This window comes from Opisthorchis viverrini (genome assembly GCF_000715545.1).
Source record: "Opisthorchis viverrini unplaced genomic scaffold opera_v5_1, whole genome shotgun sequence".
Taxonomy (NCBI): Eukaryota; Metazoa; Platyhelminthes; class Trematoda; order Opisthorchiida; family Opisthorchiidae; genus Opisthorchis; species Opisthorchis viverrini.
This window is the reverse complement of record NW_008751657.1, coordinates 7423419-7442618: the sequence shown is the minus strand read 5'-3', so window position 1 is coordinate 7442618 and position 19200 is coordinate 7423419. Positions and strand designations below refer to the sequence as shown.

The following is a 19200-nucleotide window of genomic DNA, read 5'->3' as shown; positions in this document are numbered from 1 at the left end:
CAAAGTTTATGAAAATACCCAACGACTGCTTCATTCAGTGAGGTAAAATTGTAGGCACTGCTGCAACGTCAGGCAGTTTTCGGATTGTAGTGGTCGATTTGGCATATTTCGAAGTCAAGGTTGATTGTCCGCTCCCCAACTCGCTATCTCATTCCAATGGAAGCAATAGCAGACGAAACTTAGCATTTTTGCTTAGACGGGGCCGGCGGAACAACTCATCATTCGGACGACACTGTTCCTAACATTAAATGTATGAATATCTGGGAAGTCAGTCTTCTAAATGATAAGTTCTGCTGGAAAGCCCCACAATCAAACCAAATGAAAGTAACTACATGCTCTCAAATTTGCGAAGAAGTGAACACGAGGCAAAATTTACCCATCTTGCTGAGGATGCCTATATCGACCCACGTTTGGAGAGCGCTCAGTTATTTAATTTACTGGAAGCATAAGATGCCCATATCCAAACTACGACCAAGGAGTGAGCGCTCGCGGTAGAACCGGTACGAATCAATTTGTAATATCAGTACACTACCTTTGCACCAATAAGGAGAGGACGTTTTTAGTTGGGTGATTATTCTTTTGGAATGTTGTCCAGTCCTCCTCTGTGAACGTGACTGGTGTTGTACTTATACTAGGAAACTCGTTACCTATCATGAAGCATGTAGTGGCCGTTACTACACTTCTATCTTGTTAGCTGCGTTGTTTTTTAAAGTATGGCACTGATTTCTCAGTTCGAAATGATGCATTCTTGACAAGCTAGAATACAACCTACTCAAATTTGCGCACTTGACTGGCTTGCTCAACCATAAGGACTCCAGAGCAGACTTCAGGTTCGGAAAACAATGACACGAATGGGTCTGCTGGATGAACAGAAGTAACACTGGTCAGGCATTTATACGTGGGTCAGCAAAGCTCCACGTTTACCCTCGGTCAGTACACTAAAGTAAGCTAGCACACTACTCTTGCTGTTATTAGTAGAATAAAGCAAGCTTCAGTAAAAATTACCCACAGTGTGCCTGTTCATTATGTTCACCCCTCAGAGTGGCCGTTTTGGTTTCTTTCCTCAAAATCATGTTTTAAAACCTATCAGCAACAGACGTAACACACAGATAACAGCAACACCCCTAAAAATGTTCAGGTGGATGTCATGGAATATTACGAAAAGTGTAGTTTTAACGAGTAATAACGTACATTGCACGTTTCAGAAGCCACGCTCTTCAACCGATCACTTCAATGGGTACTGTAGATGCCTGTGCCATACTACCACCATCAACACTCTGTTTTAAGGCCATATACTACTGATAAACCCTGTTAACAATGTGTTTGTAATGCGCAACGCCACCTTCGTAGAAAATCGACAGCTAAATTGTAGATCATTGCGTAGATCGAGTTTGTTCGTTCATTTAGGTCAGATTTTAAAATGACAAGTAACTTCCCGTCAGGGCGCCTCCAGATGCTATTACAACGACTGATGAGTGCCTCTTCAGTTGTTCACAGGACTTCTTGATAGAATCCCGAGTCTTTTTCCTTTCAAATTCGCTGGCCTGATTAATTTCTGTGGAACATATGCTAGTCTGACACGTTCCGAAAGACAAATAAACGACAAAACCACGACAACTCACATCCCCATTTTAACGGAAAGTTTCTGTTCAGGTCCACACCAACGCAATGCTCCCCGGCAGTGGGTGAACGATTCTTTCGCCAAAGACGATCCTTGGTGAGAAACAGTCAATCAAACCGCAGAAAAATATAAGTATGCATGCTCACTAACTTGGTCAAATTTAAATTCCATCTACTAAATAACTTCCTCCCCGCATTTCCAGAGTTTGTACCTTCGGAACAGTCACTGTATTCCTAACCACAAGAGATGAATTGTCATAAGAAAATCAATGTCCCGAAATTTTGAGCTTGAAATATGTTGAGAACACACAACTCTGCAACAGTCACTGTATTCCTAACCACAAGAGATGAATTGTCATAAGAAAATCAATGTCCCGAAATTTTGAGCTTGAAATATGTTGAGAACACACCAACTCTGCACCCAGGAAACGGCGCGTTTTACATGGATATTCTGAAATCTTTCAGGAGAGAAGACTTGTAGAAAATTCTTACTCAGTCACTTTCGCTCGTTCAAAAACAATTCATCGTGAACGAAATCTAAGCAAAGTATGTCGAAGAGAACTATTCAGCCAGGGTTTTTTACATTTGCGCGGCAGCCATCGGCAGAATGCGTCAAAGTAGAAGACGGCTTGAGGGAAAACAATACTAGCAATGTTGTGGAATGTAGGTAGCTCGGATGCGCTGTTTGGTTGTTGGTCTGTTCGCCGAGCTTGGTAGTTGGATTGCAAACGTTTCGTCACCATCGTCAGTGCATTGACATCGTCAACCCTGCACTGGCGATGTCACCTCGATTGGTGATGAAACGTTTGCAATCCAACTGCCAAGCTCGGCGAACAGGCCAACAACCAAAAACAATACTTTGATTGGCGATTTATCACCCAAGAAGTCCAGTGCGATTTCTCTGGTTGACTTCTACTCAGTCTTAGGTCCGATTTTTACGCGTGTTAAATGCATATTCTTCATAGTACCGGAGGTTCAACTCCGCTCCTCTGACACGCGATGCCAGCGTGTGTGTCTACTGTTCAATCAATAAGTACTAATTGAACTTGGATATGCCAGTTCTAGTGTGTTTGGGAGAATATAACCCACTCCGATAACGCCCATAAAGTTCAAACTGAGTTGCCAGTTTTACAGAATTAAATGGAGTCCGAATGCGGTGTTTGGTTGTCTGTCTGTTCGCCAAGGTTGGCAGCTGGATTCCAAAATTCTCATCACCGACTGGTGATGAAACCCTTACGCTGAGTGTGTATGCCATAGATCTGGGGGCAAACGACTCCAGTCACAGATGGATGCTCTACTTCTAGCCAATATAACTTCACTCTGACGTGTGTAAATGGATGCAGCCCCTTAGAACTACTTCTGCAGATTAATGTGTTTGCAAGCGTTTACAAGTTATGGAATTTTTTCACTGAGTGGTTCTGATTTCCATTGGGTACCCTTGAAAGTTCGGGACTAACATGAATTTTTTCAAGTCACCTGGGGCTTATTTTACTTATGGCTGTCAGATTCACAACACTTGTGTTTGCCCTCTGACTTACGGCTTGGTGAGTGTAGTGATAGCCGTCCGGGTTCACCAAAGGCACAATAAAGAACTGGAAGTCCTTCAAAAAGGCCTGCCCGCCTCGTGTAAGCAGCTGGAAGAAAGACGAGGAGGAGAAAGAAAGAGGAGGAAAATACAGATAGTAGAAATTATTGAGTGGAATAATCTAGCAATCAAATACTTCAGTAGGGTAACCAGGTTTTCGTTAATCGGGTGGAGTTACCATAGTGTTTAAGTCGTGCTTTGTTGACCGTACAGACGGACATAGATATTGTATTCCCCAGTAGATGCGTCTCCAGGTAAATGTTGCTCTCTTGGATGGGCTTCGAAGGTAAACCACTCTCATGGGCAGCAAACCAACCAGCTTTCAAACAGTTAACTCTCATGGGCGAATAACCTCAAGCATTGACTTGAATAAGGACCACGACACATTCTAGAATGTCTTTGGCTCTCACACGTCCTTTCTCCATTATTCAGACCGCATCATTAACAAGTCAGAAGACTTTGGTCGTTGAGAGTAAACGCTTTCACTCCAACTAATTTTACCTCCTTGTATACACGACGGCATCGTAAGCCAAAACAGGTTCCTTCTTGACTCATCAAACGCGTGATTGATTGCAATATCTTGACGTACTCAACTGAAGTGTATTGTGCTGCATTTGTGAGTTAAAATACCCTTGGTTGGTCAATGTAAAGTCGAGGTTAGTTATTTAGCAAGACACTAACAGGACTTTATAATAGTTTCACACTTGTTCAGCACATATCGAGAGATTAACGTGGTTCCGGTGTATGAAACAAAACAAAGGTCTAGTTTCCTGGTTAATAGGTGCCGTTGTGATCAGCATATTCTTTAAAATGGAATTCTTGGTCCTTCTCAACCAGAGGACAGAAGCGCAGAATATTATTCGTTGTACAGCAACGTTTATAAAGCAAACGGATGCCGTCGGGAGTCTGAGGTTCTCTCAGTACGCTCTCAATGCATTTTGCGACCTGAGAAGCATTTTATAGATCACCTAAAGATCACTCAGTAAAAAAACAATGGTCCAGTAAACTACTGCTCCAGGAAAAACACTGCAGGGCCAAACTCGATGACTTAAGGGACCATACCAGCTCAATCCTAAAGTAAATGGAAGGGATCTGGATCTTTAGCGTTCGGGTTCAAAAATTATCTCTGAGGTTCAAGCAGTCTCAACGATACTGGAAAGCGGAGATATGCACATTCACCCCAAATGTGAGATACCTTGCTGCAAAAGATTATGTTTTCTGGGTTTTTTAGTGGCAACTTGTTATGAGTAGGTTGTCACGTGCTTTGTAGACAAATGTTTAAAATCATATTCACAGGGGCTAGACCGTCGATGGAAAGAATCGCGAAAGATGGGTGCTGATGGGAAAGCTGGTGAGAGAACTGGTCCATCGTTTTTGACATTTTATCTGAAGGTGTAGGGTAATATAAGATGAGTATTCCCGTTGTTTTTTTTCTCACTGAATTCCTTCGCGTTGTCACTACTCGCAATGAGCGGAGCAGGTCTTCAGTTGAAAACCGCGGATGGTCAACCATACTCATCTGGACACACTGCATTGTTTCTTCTGTGACCACAAATTAACGACATGGAAGTATTAGTGTTGAACTCTGATATTATGTTCTCGATGATGATGATGATGATGACCACAACTAAGAACTCCAACAGGAACTGCACGGGTTTTATGTTGACTTACCCGATCAACAAAATATAGTGTTGCTGCGGGTGCGATCCATTCACGAGCGTGTATTCCAGCATCAATCCAAATGATTGGCTTGCTCGTATCCTTGGATATCTGAAAGGACAAGTCAGTGATAAATGTCAGCACACGACTCAGTGTTTCGGTAGGCTCTTTCAAGTTAATTAACTGACTTCCAGTTATAAAGCTATCACAACTTTCTCTACACCGCAGAGCATTATAACACTCTCTGTTTTGAATATGACCGGCTTTACTTGATTGACGCTCAACATTTGATTGGTTCGTACTCACTTCGAATGCCTCGGAGTACAAAACACGAGCTTCAGGACAACCGTTGCATGGGTTCTGAAGACTGGCTTGTTTTTATCAGGCTGTGTGATATACTGAGCACTGCACTTTCAAAAATGTACATTCATCAAGACTGCTAAATGTTGTAATGACCAATACGACCAAACTTGTTGAGCAAATCAAGCATACAGTCTGTATACAAGTTGCTACCAAGCCAGACCATCACTAACAACGGATGGTCCTTTGAGCTTCACCAAGCTGAGGCGAAAGAAATGACCCAGTAGTTAATTTTTATTGGATGTGTATACTACTATGGTGTGCAAAGTTATTAGTAGATTTCAAGAAACCATTCTGGCTGACTCGATAGCGAAGCAACCGTAGACAATGGCTGTAGGTAAATGCTGTAGGTGAATGACGTCAAAACCAATTTGACAAAAGACAAGGTTGTGAAGACAACATACATGGTATCGGATATGTATTATTATTACCTTACGTAAGCAGCTGTTTGAGCAGAAGCAGCTTACTCAGTCACCTCGATCGAGCCAGGAGGCCCGTAAACAGCCCCTAATAAACTTGCTCGTGAAGGAATGACTGATCAAGGCAAGTGACTATTTCCTGAAGAAAGATGAGTCGGCTTCAGTAGCCAATGAATTTCAATCTGAAGCACGGCCTGCATATATAGACAGCCAGTCTGTTCTTAGTGGTGCATAGCTTAAAAAGATCACATCCAGGTGTTCCATGGTTACCTTGATGGTATTGATCGTGGTCACTAATTTCATAGAATACTTACTTGACTTGTTTCTTGAACAAAAACGAAACAATTTGTCCCTTGATACGATAGTACTTCATCATTCGGTGACACGGCTGACTGCGTGAATTACACTCACATGCACGTCATCCCATACCTAGCTTCGTTACTCGCACCTTTCAAGGGATCGGAAGTGAGGCATTCTCGATTGAGAATCCCCTGTTCATTTTTTTTCTTTTTCCTTCTGCTCTCGGCCTGAATTGGCACGTAACTTCCAAACTGTCTACACCGTTAGCTTCAGCATGACATCAGTGTTCAGCACCGATGCCTCACTGCCGTACAACCATGACTTATTTGAAAGCCTTATTGTAAAGAAAAGAATAAGGATGGACGGGGGAGGGACTTAGTGCCAGCTTAACACAATCATTCCGAGGTGCCTACACCTCCAGACATTAACTCAGGCAATCTGGGTAGAAACTGACAACAAGAACGCCACTGACATCGGTTGGCAGCCATATCTTGTGGTGTCTCCAACCAGGCACAGTGAGGATCACACGGTCCCCATCCTGGAAGTCGAGCAGCACCGACGGCACCCAAGCGTTTCGTGATCTCCTTCATATTCCTCTGCCAAGTCAAGGGTTGGCCACCTCTTTGTTTACGGCACTCTCAATTGGGCATGGAAAACAGCACTCTCTTCAGCAAACGATGATTCGGAGTACGCAACACCTGTCTTAACCAACGCAGCTTCTGGTGCTGGACACATTCTTCAATGGAACTACGCTTTGTACAACCGAAAATGCGCTTTCCATCTGCCATCGGTCGACCAACAAAGAACGAGTCACACTTCTGACAGCTGACTAGTATTTACCCTTATAGCTGTGTGAGTCTGTATTACTGAATTCTGTTGACAGTTGTTTGTTTATTTGCAACTGTGAAAACCGAGATGTTGACTAAATCCCATATTCTGATGAAAATAAGTCTCAGTAAGTGGTCTCTATAGGAGGCTTAAGGCGTCAGATGCCTCAGATATCCATAGCCTGGGCTTCAGGTGGTACAATGCATGCCTACTTTCAGTCGATGAAACTATTGTTGTTGCACTAACAAAGAAGAGACACAGTGGTGCATGTTAGATTCTCGTCATCATTCTTGGGCGTGTTAGCAAGACATCTGGGGAATAAGACATAGAACAGGCCAAATCTTTTGATCATCTTTTGCGTACAGCAACAGAAAACCACACAGTTTCAGGGGCAATAAATATGTAAAACCGTGGGGGTTAGGAAATGTTAAATATTCAACTTCCAGTCACGTGGTTTGAGTGATGTATTGGATGAGGTAAAAACCGGACAAATTAGTTCTTCCATTCTGACGGATGATCTTCTAGCCATGTAATCTGTTTTATTGATAGTGTGTTGAACTGGGTAGATTCAAAGGTGGTAAATATAAACATGAGTGAATAATTAACAATGAAAAGGCGAAAAAATTTCGGCTCGGTGCAAGGTAACATACCTTCATAGCGCGAACTGGTCTACTTTCTGCCGTGTAACCCAAAACTTCTATTTGAACGAATGGGTGTTTCCTCGCGTATCGATCCACCGCGGCTTCGATCTGATGCGAAGTCAAAATAGATTGTAATTATCGTGGCAGGTTAATGCAGTACAGGACTTTCTTATCATGAAAACCAGCATTTGGAAGCAGTCATACCATTTAACTTAACGTCCAAAAAGAAGCCAAGATTAAACAAGACTACAGAAAGCAGAACACAACAACCCTGTCAAACCTATCCACTGCCCGTCTTCCTGTGAGTAACACTCGTCACACTGGTGGAGCATATACGATTGCCTTATGTTCAAAGTGAATTAGTGAATACAAGCCCCCCCTTAGAGATCAAGAGAAGTTGGGGAAGATGCTAGCAACTAACATGTTGTCAGGCTCTCAACAAGTTTCCACGCAGCTGCTAAACCGAGCAAAAGCCACCTGAATTCATGTGACAAATGCATATAGGCAGGATTGGTGACCCCTTGGTTATGATCTTCAAATTTAGTCGGGAACAAACGCAAAATGCACTGTTCTTCTAGGAGTGACCACTGCCTCACACTTATTGCTCCTGAAGGCTCTAAGCTCAGGGTCAAGTAAGCATCATGTAATGAATAACTAGGGACAATGCTAATTTTACCTCAGAAGAATTTGCCGAACCATCAGTTGACTGTAGGTGACGTCAGGAAAGTTTGGATCTTTTCGATCGAGATTTCGTCTTCTAAATAGTCGAATGGTTTGGCCTTCAGCTGTTAGCGGAAATGCTACGAGCTTGAAACACCTTGGAGATTCAAGCACCGGTTCATCAAATGTGTGAGCTTTATTCGTACAACTCAGTTCACTTCGCTTCATCTGGCAAGTGGGAAGCGAACAAATGCATGCCCAATCGTAATTTGCCTGGATGTGTGTCTGAAGTGGATATAAATTTTCTGCTGCTCAATTACTGGAGTTTGTTGCTAGCACAAAGATTTGATATGGCTAACAAAAGCCGAATTCCTAAATTTGATACCTCAAAAATATTCGGGGTTTGAGGTTCCCTACAAAGAAATGATATCCTAAAGAGAAAGGCGAAAAGACAGAGGTTCACCAGAATCGTACTCTTTGAGGTCCCTAATAGGTGCAGGTTTCAAGCAGAGGGAGTGTAGAGGAAAATGAGCACGTGACGTGATTTGCATTGACCTACCTCTTCTACTGTCCTGTACGTATCGTGTTCCGATTTCACTTTCGTTCTGAACATCTGCAAGCGAAGCTGACGGGTTTTTTCCCGTGCCTGATGGTCGATTTCGCTAAGCAAATGAAAAAGCATACTGGTGAAATGACTCACTGGAAACATATATGGAAAAATATAGTTACATAAGATCGGACAGGTTATTCATCATCTGCCATGCACAAACGTGCAACTATGTTCTCATGAAAGCGTACACATAGCAGTAAGTGTTTTGAAAATAGGTCCCACAAGAAGATTAGTCAGTTTTTGACGTCATACCTTTAGCATCGTGTTACATTTACCTAAAATTATTTAACGTTTATAAACTGTTAAGGTACTGGTAGAGTTCGTTTGAGCGAATCACTCACAAAAGACCGTCTTTTATGGTGAATGAGAGGTGATGGGATAGGCAGACGTAACGATGAAAGCACGCCTAAGACTCCCAACACGACGTCAACCGCTGGTACGAACAAGAAGGCAGAGGAAACCTTCGTACATGGATTTGTAATGTTATCTAGTTAGGTACTAGAATTAACCACCTAATTGAAGGCCCACTGCATTTTTGATAGCCATGAACATGCATGTTTTTAAATTACGCTCGTTGAAGTCAACCAACTTCGGTCCCTACTGTTCTTCAGTTAGTCATCAAAACCCCGTTTAGTGTGATTCGCACTGCCTACTGCAGTTGTATTTGCATTGCGACACAACGGCATGACCAGGTTTGTCGGACCGCATACTTCCATTTCTCACAGTTGTCGGCTGAAAAAGCATTCGTCATATGACATTCTCCGGCTGTATATAGCCTTTAAGGATAGAAAAACGTAAGTTGGCAAAGCGATATTTTGCTGTGCACATTTTTTATGGCACAGCTTCATGAAGTTGCGCGTAGGTTTCGGTGAACAGAGTAAACCACTAACAGACTGAATCATATAAAGGACCCAATTTGGCATACCATCGTTCAAAAGTATACACTGAATGAAATGAAATGACAGAAGCAGGCTTTCGGTGGAAAGGCCGGGCAGGATCCACAATCATAAATACCATTTGCCTTCACTCGCATGCCTGCATTTGAGCAGACCAAGTACACCTTTGTGATAAGGGTTTATTAATTCTTCAAAAAGATATCCTTCATGGAAGGGGCAACTTCTCTGGGGAGACAACCGTGAAGTTCCTCTTCAGCGACGATTTGTTCGAGGCTTAAGGAAAGTTTAAGTATTCCACTTTATATGATGACCTCACATGCGGGATACCGTAGAAGTTTTCCGGTCTGGACGCCTCTAAATCTACCTTAATCCAAATATGAGAAGACTCTTGCACAACGTCTTGCTACTGCGGACAAGGATGTTCTAAAGTTTGAAAGGTTGACATGTGCACATGTTTCCCACATCCAAGGCTACACCCAAATCCCACCAGAACTGATTCACTGCTGTTGTGACATATCAACTTTGCTTATGTCGTCAACCATATAAAGTGATGATCGGTTGATAGATATGGCTAAACAGCACATGAGATTTCTATGACAGATTACTTGTGAGCCTTCTGGAAACTCGTCATTACCGTTACTGTAACTTTCGCCATGTACACTTGTTTCCCACATCCAAGGCAATACCCAAATCCCACCAGAATTTGTTCACTGCTGTTGTGACGTATCAACTTTGCTTATGTCGTCACCCATATAAAGTGATGGTCGGTTGATAGATATGGTTAAACGGCACATGAGATTTCCATGACAGATTACTTGTGAGCCTGCTGGAAACTCGTCATTACCGCTACTGTAACTTTCTCAAATTGCAAGCACAAAGTCCCTCCTATTCGGTTTCCAAGTGCCTGTTTGCTCCAACAGGAATACAACAGAAAGGAATTCCGTGCTTCGAGAGCAGTCTCCCCCAAGGAAGCACCTCCTGTTGGGGGGGGCGTATTCCAGAGAGAAATAACAAACGACAGTGGTGTGACTACGAACAAAATATCTATCCCGCAAAACCCTAAAATTGCAACCAAAAAGTTGCCCAGTGGGTTTCAAGCGTGTGTCACGCCACCTGACTGGGAAGTCCTGACTGGCGGGTCCATCGGTCGTCACAACGAGGACAGTTACTGAGTCGTCGCTCGATAGGTCGGGCACACCAGTCACATTGCTCAAGTGTGAACGTTCGCCTGTTCAGACGTAAAAATTCAGACGCGCGCACAGTGAGTTGGTGGAGTAGTGGTTACCCGCTCGCTTCGCATGTCAGATGTCCGGGGTTCAAATCCCGGCACAACCATTGGATATGCAGTGCTGTTGAGTTCCAATAAGAGCGAAACCCGAGTAAGATGCTTCCCTCAGGCGCGAACTCACCAGAATTATCGCGACAGAACAGGAGGACGGCCGTTCAAACGAGAGTGATGTAACTACGAACAGAATAACAAATAGTTAAACCCGGTACGAAGTGTCCTTTGAGCAACAGCCCGCCGTTAGTTAATATGGAAGATCGGCACTCAATAAAAATATCATAGTGATTGCGAAACCAGTGGCAGTGCGTCTAATGAGCATTCAGGCTGATACAGGGAAGTCACATATTTAAATACAGTGATATGACCAAGGTATGGAACGCAACGGAACAGTATGTTTTGTCTAAAATAGAACGACCGTTTGCCTTACAAACATTGATAAATATCGATGAAAAATTAAGCGAAGATTTGCATCCAATCATGAGATACACGTTTACAAATTGCCAGCAAGTGCCTAAGTTTCGTTTTTTCCTCATAGGTTCCTCACTAGTTGGTTTCAAAGTAGCGCTCTGTTTACAATACGCGAAAACAAGGAACTTGACTGAATCATAACAGGTTAAACATACGTCTTCAAGTTTTCTATCAAAACCTCGCATGTCATGTTGAACCGGTCCAGAATTCTCGACAGATTATTCCAACCTTCCGGTGAAACCATCATACAGACGGGTCGATCCATCCTTCGATCTATGCTCCAGATGTCATAGTGCGGCTGTGAGAGACCAAGAGACGCACAAAAACGTATTAGACAAATTTGTTATTGCTGTGGAAAAAAACAGTCCACTAACTTTTAAACTCCTAAGACCGACTATACCTGAAATGATTTTCGGAGCAACTCATCCTAGCAGGGTGGTATTAAATTCAGTAAGGACACATGAAAAATTGGCTGAAAAAATGAAATCTTACAAATCAGAAACTGAAACATACTAGTGAGCTTTAACAAAAGATGGCTTCCAAATTAGCCGTAGGTCTGGTGCATTCACTAATTCTGCGGATTGTAAAACTGGTTACTTGGACAGACGTGATACACTATTCGTAAGGTTTTTGAAAACTCTTTGACAACCCACGGCCGGTTTCGCCCTTCTTGGGATTCATCAGGTTGGCACTGTCCCCAAGTTTCCGTCAATCTTGCGTTCTACTTGGTCATGTGACATTATTTCTGACCAGAATAGCCGTTTCCAGTAGGAAGTACTATGTCCCTCAGAAGTTTCTCCAAATACCTTTAGTGAATTTGGTGCCTTTAATCCAGTACTTGCGCAACTAGGGACGACTAATTTTGCTAGATTTCCAACCATTCGACCGCGAAGGTTAACTTTTTTGTTGCCCGTCAGTCAGTCAGTTCACTTCCGACATGTAAATTGACAGATAAGGCCGGTACCTCTGTCAGAAAATCTCTGAAAATGCTCCAACTTATTTGATATGCAGACTGAGGTAGTCAACATCAAGTCATCAGCCATCAGAAACACAGTATCATTGAATGTCAGACACCTAGTCCCAAGTCACTCATTTTTGTTACACAGCTGAACGCCCAAGTTACCAGCATTCAGGGAAGCAATCTCGATTGAGTTTAGAGAACAAGTAATTTGTTCATGAGAGGTACCCCTTGATGGTGCTCTCAGAGTAGCAACCCTTCTTTGGGTGCTTTACGTGATTTCTTCATTGTTGACTAGTAATATATTGTGTAGACAACTGGTGAAAGTGGAAAGAAGATCAGCATATCGTCGTTTAAATCTAAAAGTGCTGAGCCAGCGGACTGACTTTCTTAAATTCTTCTTCACTGTCGCCTTATTCAAAGCAGTCAAAGATGGAGTGTCAACAAAACGTCTGATACTGAGTAGATTCTAGATTAACATATTGTGCAAGGCTATACCGGTGATTGCGCATCGTACGACACTCAATAGCAGATGTTTGCTGTCAGATGTCTTCCGTCCCCACTGCAACCAGCTTTCTGGATTTCGTTGGACTCCTCAAAGTCATAAAGCTGGGGGATGAGTGAACCAAAAGTGCATCTGTATTGGTTTTTCTTACACCAGACTGACAGGCCTACAAACGGATATCATATTCAACAAGCTTTGTTGGATCCCGTAAGGCTCGCATCAGCAAGACCTCTTACCTACAGTGGAACTCGCCAGGGCAAATATAGGTTGGTGAAGGCGGATCAAGCCCCTCTGGATCTCAAACTCACGGTAGAAAAGATAATCTTCTGGAGAGACCACTGTCCAAAAATGATTACTTAGAAGAAGCTTCTTGTGATCGGCCTTATTAGATTTCCATCAAAGAAGCGAACTTTTTATCGGCTCCCTCACATGGGCTCACAAGCCTTGATTACCATTTGTGTGCTAGTTAATATGTAGTTAAAAAAGGCTTGAATGTGACAGAACATATCCATGAGATATCTCTGAAGAACGCATGTTATGTTGTAAATAAACAAGGCACCAAGTAGTACATGTGTTCAGTTGAGTTCCATTTGAAGCAACCAATGGATTTTAGAGGCTAGCTAGTCGAGGCTTATGAAATTGCTGAGCGAAAGCGTCGCTAGATACCGATGGTTTCGGGACCCATCCCCTTGTACTAGCCTCCAGTAGCTTGTGAAGCACAAAAATGGACATCACGACTTTTGGGCTCTGTTGGACCAACAGTCTATGGTTACAACAAGAAAATGTTATCGTTTCTGAATTTAGGTGTGCCAAAAAGTTGCATCGGTTCTTGCTTACTTATAAATAACTGCTTGCAATTGAAAAAACTTCATGCTTACTTACACTTCCAAGGTGTTCCAGTACCTGTATTGCTTTGGTTTCATTTTCCCCCCGGGGAAAGATTCTGACCAGTCGGTAGCTACAAAGGAAGACAGTGAATGTTGGAAACATGTTGCACACCAGTTTATGGCCAATCAGAACCAGGACCGCATTCCCTCGCTGTCTGTTGCTGTTATCAGAGCTTTTTTCCTTGACCCAAATCAAATGAAAATCTTTCTCAGGCCCAGATTGGTTTATCTTGTCGAACATCATGCTAAGAAAATGATTTCAAGTCTTGAAGGGAAGCAGTTTGTTGGAACTGTCAAACATCATGCTAACAAGTCTTGAAGGGAAGCAGTTTGTTGGAAAACGCTTGGAACCTATCGGGATATCGTTGTTTTAGGAAAGTCTGAAAAAAATGTCGTTCAAGTTTAAAGCTTTACATGCCGGCACTGACGAAGCATTTGGAATGAGGCCCATTGACTCACAAATGGAGAGGCAGAAAAGCTTTTCTAATATAGATAGAATCAGTTCAAGTGCTTCGGTTGCCTGTTCTTCCCGCCTAGGACACCAGAACACTTAACCGTCCGGCCACTCGTGGCCGAAAGGTTAAGTGTTCAAACTAATAGCTGGGAGGTCGCGGGTTCGAGACTCTTCGGAGTTTCGTGAGATGCGCACTGCTCATGATTCCCAATAAGGATGAAACAGCTGTACAATGCTTCTCGGCTTTTCAGCATAGATTGGCTTCACTTACAGGACGAAATCTCCACAAAAATCCCAAATCTCCTCATACTACCAACAACATAATTTGATTCTAGTTTTGTTAAATACAGGCTTGGGGCTGAGAAACGCCTACCAAAATTCAACAGGCTTAGTGTCTTCCAAATCTGCTGCTTTGCATGCTATTTTAAGGCCATGCGGTTAGATCCTTTAGCACAAAAACAGTCAGCGTAACGGATAGAAACAGACAACTTGGAGGAATTACGACCGTGAGATGACAAAAAAGGACAACAGGGAATAAAGCCTCCGGATAAAACATTTACTAAGAAAGTAAAAACATCAGGCAATCACATGTTTCACTGTACAATTTTTTATATGAAGGTCCCAGCATCATGTCATACAACTCATCTTTCCTGACTTCAACCAGTTTCAGATCAACCGATCTGATTCACGAGTTTGAATGGAATATTTTGATGCCAGAGTTATATGAAAAACGTAATGGCGAAATTCAATTTCTGCATTTTAAATGTTTGTTCTCGTTGCAAGGTAAATAGTGATCAGATCTGAATTAGTGTGCTCCAGACTGAAACTGTTGGCAGGAACAAAGGTACACTGTCTGACAGTTCTTTTCAGTATGAGGCTCGGACCTTAAGACCGATTGGCTGTTCCTTTGCCATACGACAAGCAAGTGATCGGGACAAGACTTGTCAAAACTAGAGACACGGTACATTTTGGAGGATCTGGATACATAAAAGATTGGGTAATCGTACCGCAGATTCAATCCTACAAGTGACGTCACTCGGCCCTAAAAGTCTAGGAATACTTTGCAGCTGTTTCATCCCTGTTGGAAATTGCTAACGACACTCATCCCATGAATGTCTTGGATGATACGACCTCGCAACTTTCGACCGATATTTGACGACTATATGTTCGACTACGATTGGTAGTGTGATTACCTAGAACTCAGGCGATGTACTGCACCTCTCACCCTTCAGTCACGTTTTTCACGTGCTAACTGGTCGCTCGAACGGGGACTTCTCGAAGGCAAGTTGTGAAATAGTTCCCCTTATGAGCAGACTGCTTGTAGTCGTCGCTGTGAATGCTGGATTTTGAGTGTTTACTTCAGGAGAAGTTATTCTGACCTGTACAATCCCGTCCGTCTAACATCCATATCTGTGTTTTCCCTCGCTCTAAAAGAAACGAAACCCAATGTTGACTAGATGGCCGGTGACCCCGGAATCAACCTCGGCTGAGTTGAGGTCAGCTGGCAACTTACGAAGTTTCTTAAGGACGTGATATCTGGTCAGCGGGCAAGTCCAGTGTCGGTTCTGCCGATATACGATTCACTGCAAATGCAGGTGAGTTTGAACAGTTGTACGATTCGTCGAACTTAATCACAGTGTTTTGTTCACACAGAAATGAAGAGTAGTCCATGTTAGTACGTAGTGGGTTTGAATTAAAAAGCGTCTTTGTAAGGAACCATAGGGCCAAAGTGCAAACCTGAGGTATCGAGACTATCTTATCCACCTGAGTTCTGAAGAATAGACAGTCTCTGATTGGTATGGTTAAGGATAGGCTTTAACCAACTGCGGTACGACACACCCGTGTGAATAGTACAGAAGGCATGCAGGAAGCAGAACAGTCCTCTAAAACAAAGACCAGTATGTCATGGAAAGGAATGAGTTAACCAGTTCCCTACGTGACAGCCTCCTAAATGCTGTATTTCAATCTTCCCCGAAATACTTCTCGATTTAACAAGCAATTACAGCCAGTGTCATAGGAGATATTCAAACCATTCGGAAGTCTCAGAAGCCGCGATATTTTTCCCATTAACATCACTGTTAATTACTCTTTTATCGCGCATCTATGTGACTTGATGTCTGCCATGTCTGTGTGAGCGAGGGATGTCTAACCGTCTCCGAAAGAAGGCACCAACTGGGCGGATCACCCGGGTATTTTCTTCGGAGAAACCTGAGCGAGCAGAGTCATGTTAAATTCCTTGGAACACCACGATGGCAGCAGGTTCCCTGATATAAATCTAGCTACTAGGTTGCTGAAAAGAATCTGCTAGAGTAGGACCTTCTAATCCATTTCTACTAAGTAGTCCAGTGTGCTTAGTACTTTATATTTGCTAAAACATTTTTTTCTTCTTAGTTAACTGGGATGAAACTCTTCCGTTTTAGTTGACAAACATTAAGCCTTCCTTTTGGGAAAATGCATTGTTAACCGGCACTTCTTCTCCACTACTGACGTTACCAAGGAAAAACTGTACATTCTAATGGATTCTGGGCGTATGTAGGGAGAGCATCTAAGTTCATAAATCTCAGACCTTCTATCGTGATTTTTCCCTTGTTAGTATTCATCAGACCCAACAAAATGGACGAACCAGTTTAGGAAACACGTGACAGATACGTTAACACTTAGTTTGTTATCCCTATGTAGTAGACTTCCCTGCAAGTCGACACAGCAAAATTTCCAGTAGAAGACTTCCGATAATTAATCTTATTCTTGTTTTTGGGGTATCGATTACACCTCGCGAAATCCGATAATGAATGTCTGGTACGATTCCACGAGGCCTGACAGCCTTCCATAAAGAGACATTACCTCGTTAACTGGCGGAGTTTTGTTTCTCCAAGATCTCCGTATCTTTGTTGTCGCGAGATCCTGAAAGGTCCTATTTCGACAAAAAATCGCGAAGATGAACTAAGGAGCGATAACTGTTCACGCAGTGTCCTCAACCAGTGCTATCGGTGTTTTTTTTGCTCGCATATGTTACTGATTCTTTATCTTCGTTTCAATGTGACTTGAGCGGGGAGACACTGACAAGCTAGTCGAAGGTTTGCTCGTTAGACTGGCTGGCGCATGATAAACCCAGCCAAAGAGCAGATACCCCATGAAGCGGGAAACAGCAATCGGATAGCCACACGGAATCAGTACTATTCTCATGTGCACCAGACAACATATACACGGAGAATCACGGGTAACTAGAAAGGGGATGTATCTCCTATTTAGATGACAAGAAACTCGGGCTAACACCGGCATTTGTTGAAAAAAGGACATTGCGGAAGAGCTGATTATCACGAGGCATTAACCTGGAAGAACCATATCATGCGGCTTTGTAGAGGTAAAAGCCTTCAGGATATACTGCGTTAGAGTAAATACAGAGATCCAAAAATGGTGAGTAATTTTTTACACATTTCCACAAGAGGATGATGATGATGATGGTGATGATGATGAAAAAGCGTGCAAATTTAGCTAAGTAGATCCCACATCCAACATGGCTTGCTCGCAAGACTCATGTCCCATCAATTCACCTGCAGAGTGCCGTTACACGAGGAAGCCAATGAAGTAACTCCCGATACAGCTGGTTACTGAAACGGACTTCAGTTCATTTAGCTGGACCTCACATTTGATGATCCGGAAAGTAAGGCAAATCGTCTTCTGAATAACTTTGCGTCAGCGTTGTTTTGTGAAGTAATGGAACTTTTAGAAACAGTGCTTCGAACGAAGATTTTGAAATGAAAACTTCCAACCAAACATAAGAAAAAAACAATGAGTATGAAAATCTACATTTACAAAAAGCGAACTTCTACCTGACTGCTTAAAAAGTCAATAAATTCGCTTCATATATATATATATTTATATATGCTCCTAAACATGATTACTAAACCTCGAAAAGCACATAGATTTTTACTGAACACCTGAGCCTCTGAAAAAAGGCAACGAGGATGATTTTTATAGGATACTCGGAGGTATTCGTTTATAAAAACAGCTTCTTATTTATTATAGGAATTTTACAAAGAGAAAACAGAGACGAAATCTGTCGTTGCTGACCTAGAAATACTATTACAACTGTTACTAGCCACTCTGAGAAGATTGAATCGGGCAGAAGGACCACATAAGTCTCAGAGTAGGTGCCAGTTTTGGAAAACCTATTCAAATCTCAAATGCAAGTACCGTCCCGCTTTCATGCAAGAAACAGGGAGCTGGTGTCTACGACGTAGATAGCACAGAATGAGCATGATGATCGGCTGGCTTCCAACCTGGTGTCGAAAGAGTCGGCAAATATCCATCCGACTTGGTCAGTGTGTGTGCGCACCAGTGATGAACATGTGGACAAAATGAACACAGCCATCCGAAAGTCCCCACCAAGTCACCAAACAAACTGTTATAGATTACACGTGGATCTCCTTCCGTCTTCCACGACTGCCGTCTATTCTCGCTGCGTAACCGGTAATTCTGGTGAACTCTCGTTTCGGCACAAAGTATCCCCGCATATACAGGCAACTTGTTAACCGTGTTTTTTTCATTCATTACACAATGAAGTGACATATAGCAGAACTTTTAAAAATCATAAACGTTTGATATATCCATCTTCTGGTCTCTAATTGGTAATGTGGTAAGCGGTCTATACAATTTGAACGGGCGTTAAAAAATCTACACTCAAGTTGATGTAATCACTGAACACATTATCATCCACACCCTACACTTACCCCTCATATAGAGCGTTCACACACAAAATATGTAGAACTAAAGTGCACAATGCAGCGACGAAACATCTCATTTTAGCACTGATTTGACATTACTGAACATAGCTAGGGCCCTTTTAAACATACTGCTGTTAGAACGCGTGATTCGCGCTATTGATTTCCAGAACATCGAACATCCAGTGGTATCACTAAGATCGTAGCCGGGCTGCTTAAAGGGTTCAGTGGCCTTAACGTAAACAAATTCGAATCATTCGCCGGTTCGTGTAAATGTTGAGTGACACATTAGGGCACGTGGTAGCTTAACATGTGCCAGCATGTGTGCATTTGTAAGAGTAATA

The 19200-nt window shown here is 42.6% G+C and overlaps 1 protein-coding gene across 1 annotated transcript in view; it reads right to left on the bottom strand.

The window, feature by feature from the left end:
* The window catches only part of T265_12457 (hypothetical protein), a gene marked incomplete at both ends in the record, with an annotated part of 25014 nt that extends 6075 nt beyond the window's left edge, over nucleotides 1–18939 (bottom strand). The window contains 8 exons of the mRNA XM_009163873.1: nucleotides 1623–1713; nucleotides 3159–3254; nucleotides 4877–4975; nucleotides 7422–7520; nucleotides 8632–8734; nucleotides 11487–11629; nucleotides 13677–13752; nucleotides 18866–18939. Of these exons, the coding sequence (XP_009162137.1) occupies nucleotides 1623–1713; nucleotides 3159–3254; nucleotides 4877–4975; nucleotides 7422–7520; nucleotides 8632–8734; nucleotides 11487–11629; nucleotides 13677–13752; nucleotides 18866–18936 (778 nt within the window). The remainder of the gene's footprint in view (nucleotides 1–1622; nucleotides 1714–3158; nucleotides 3255–4876; nucleotides 4976–7421; nucleotides 7521–8631; nucleotides 8735–11486; nucleotides 11630–13676; nucleotides 13753–18865) is intronic.
* Between the last annotated feature and the right edge of the window lie 261 nt (nucleotides 18940–19200).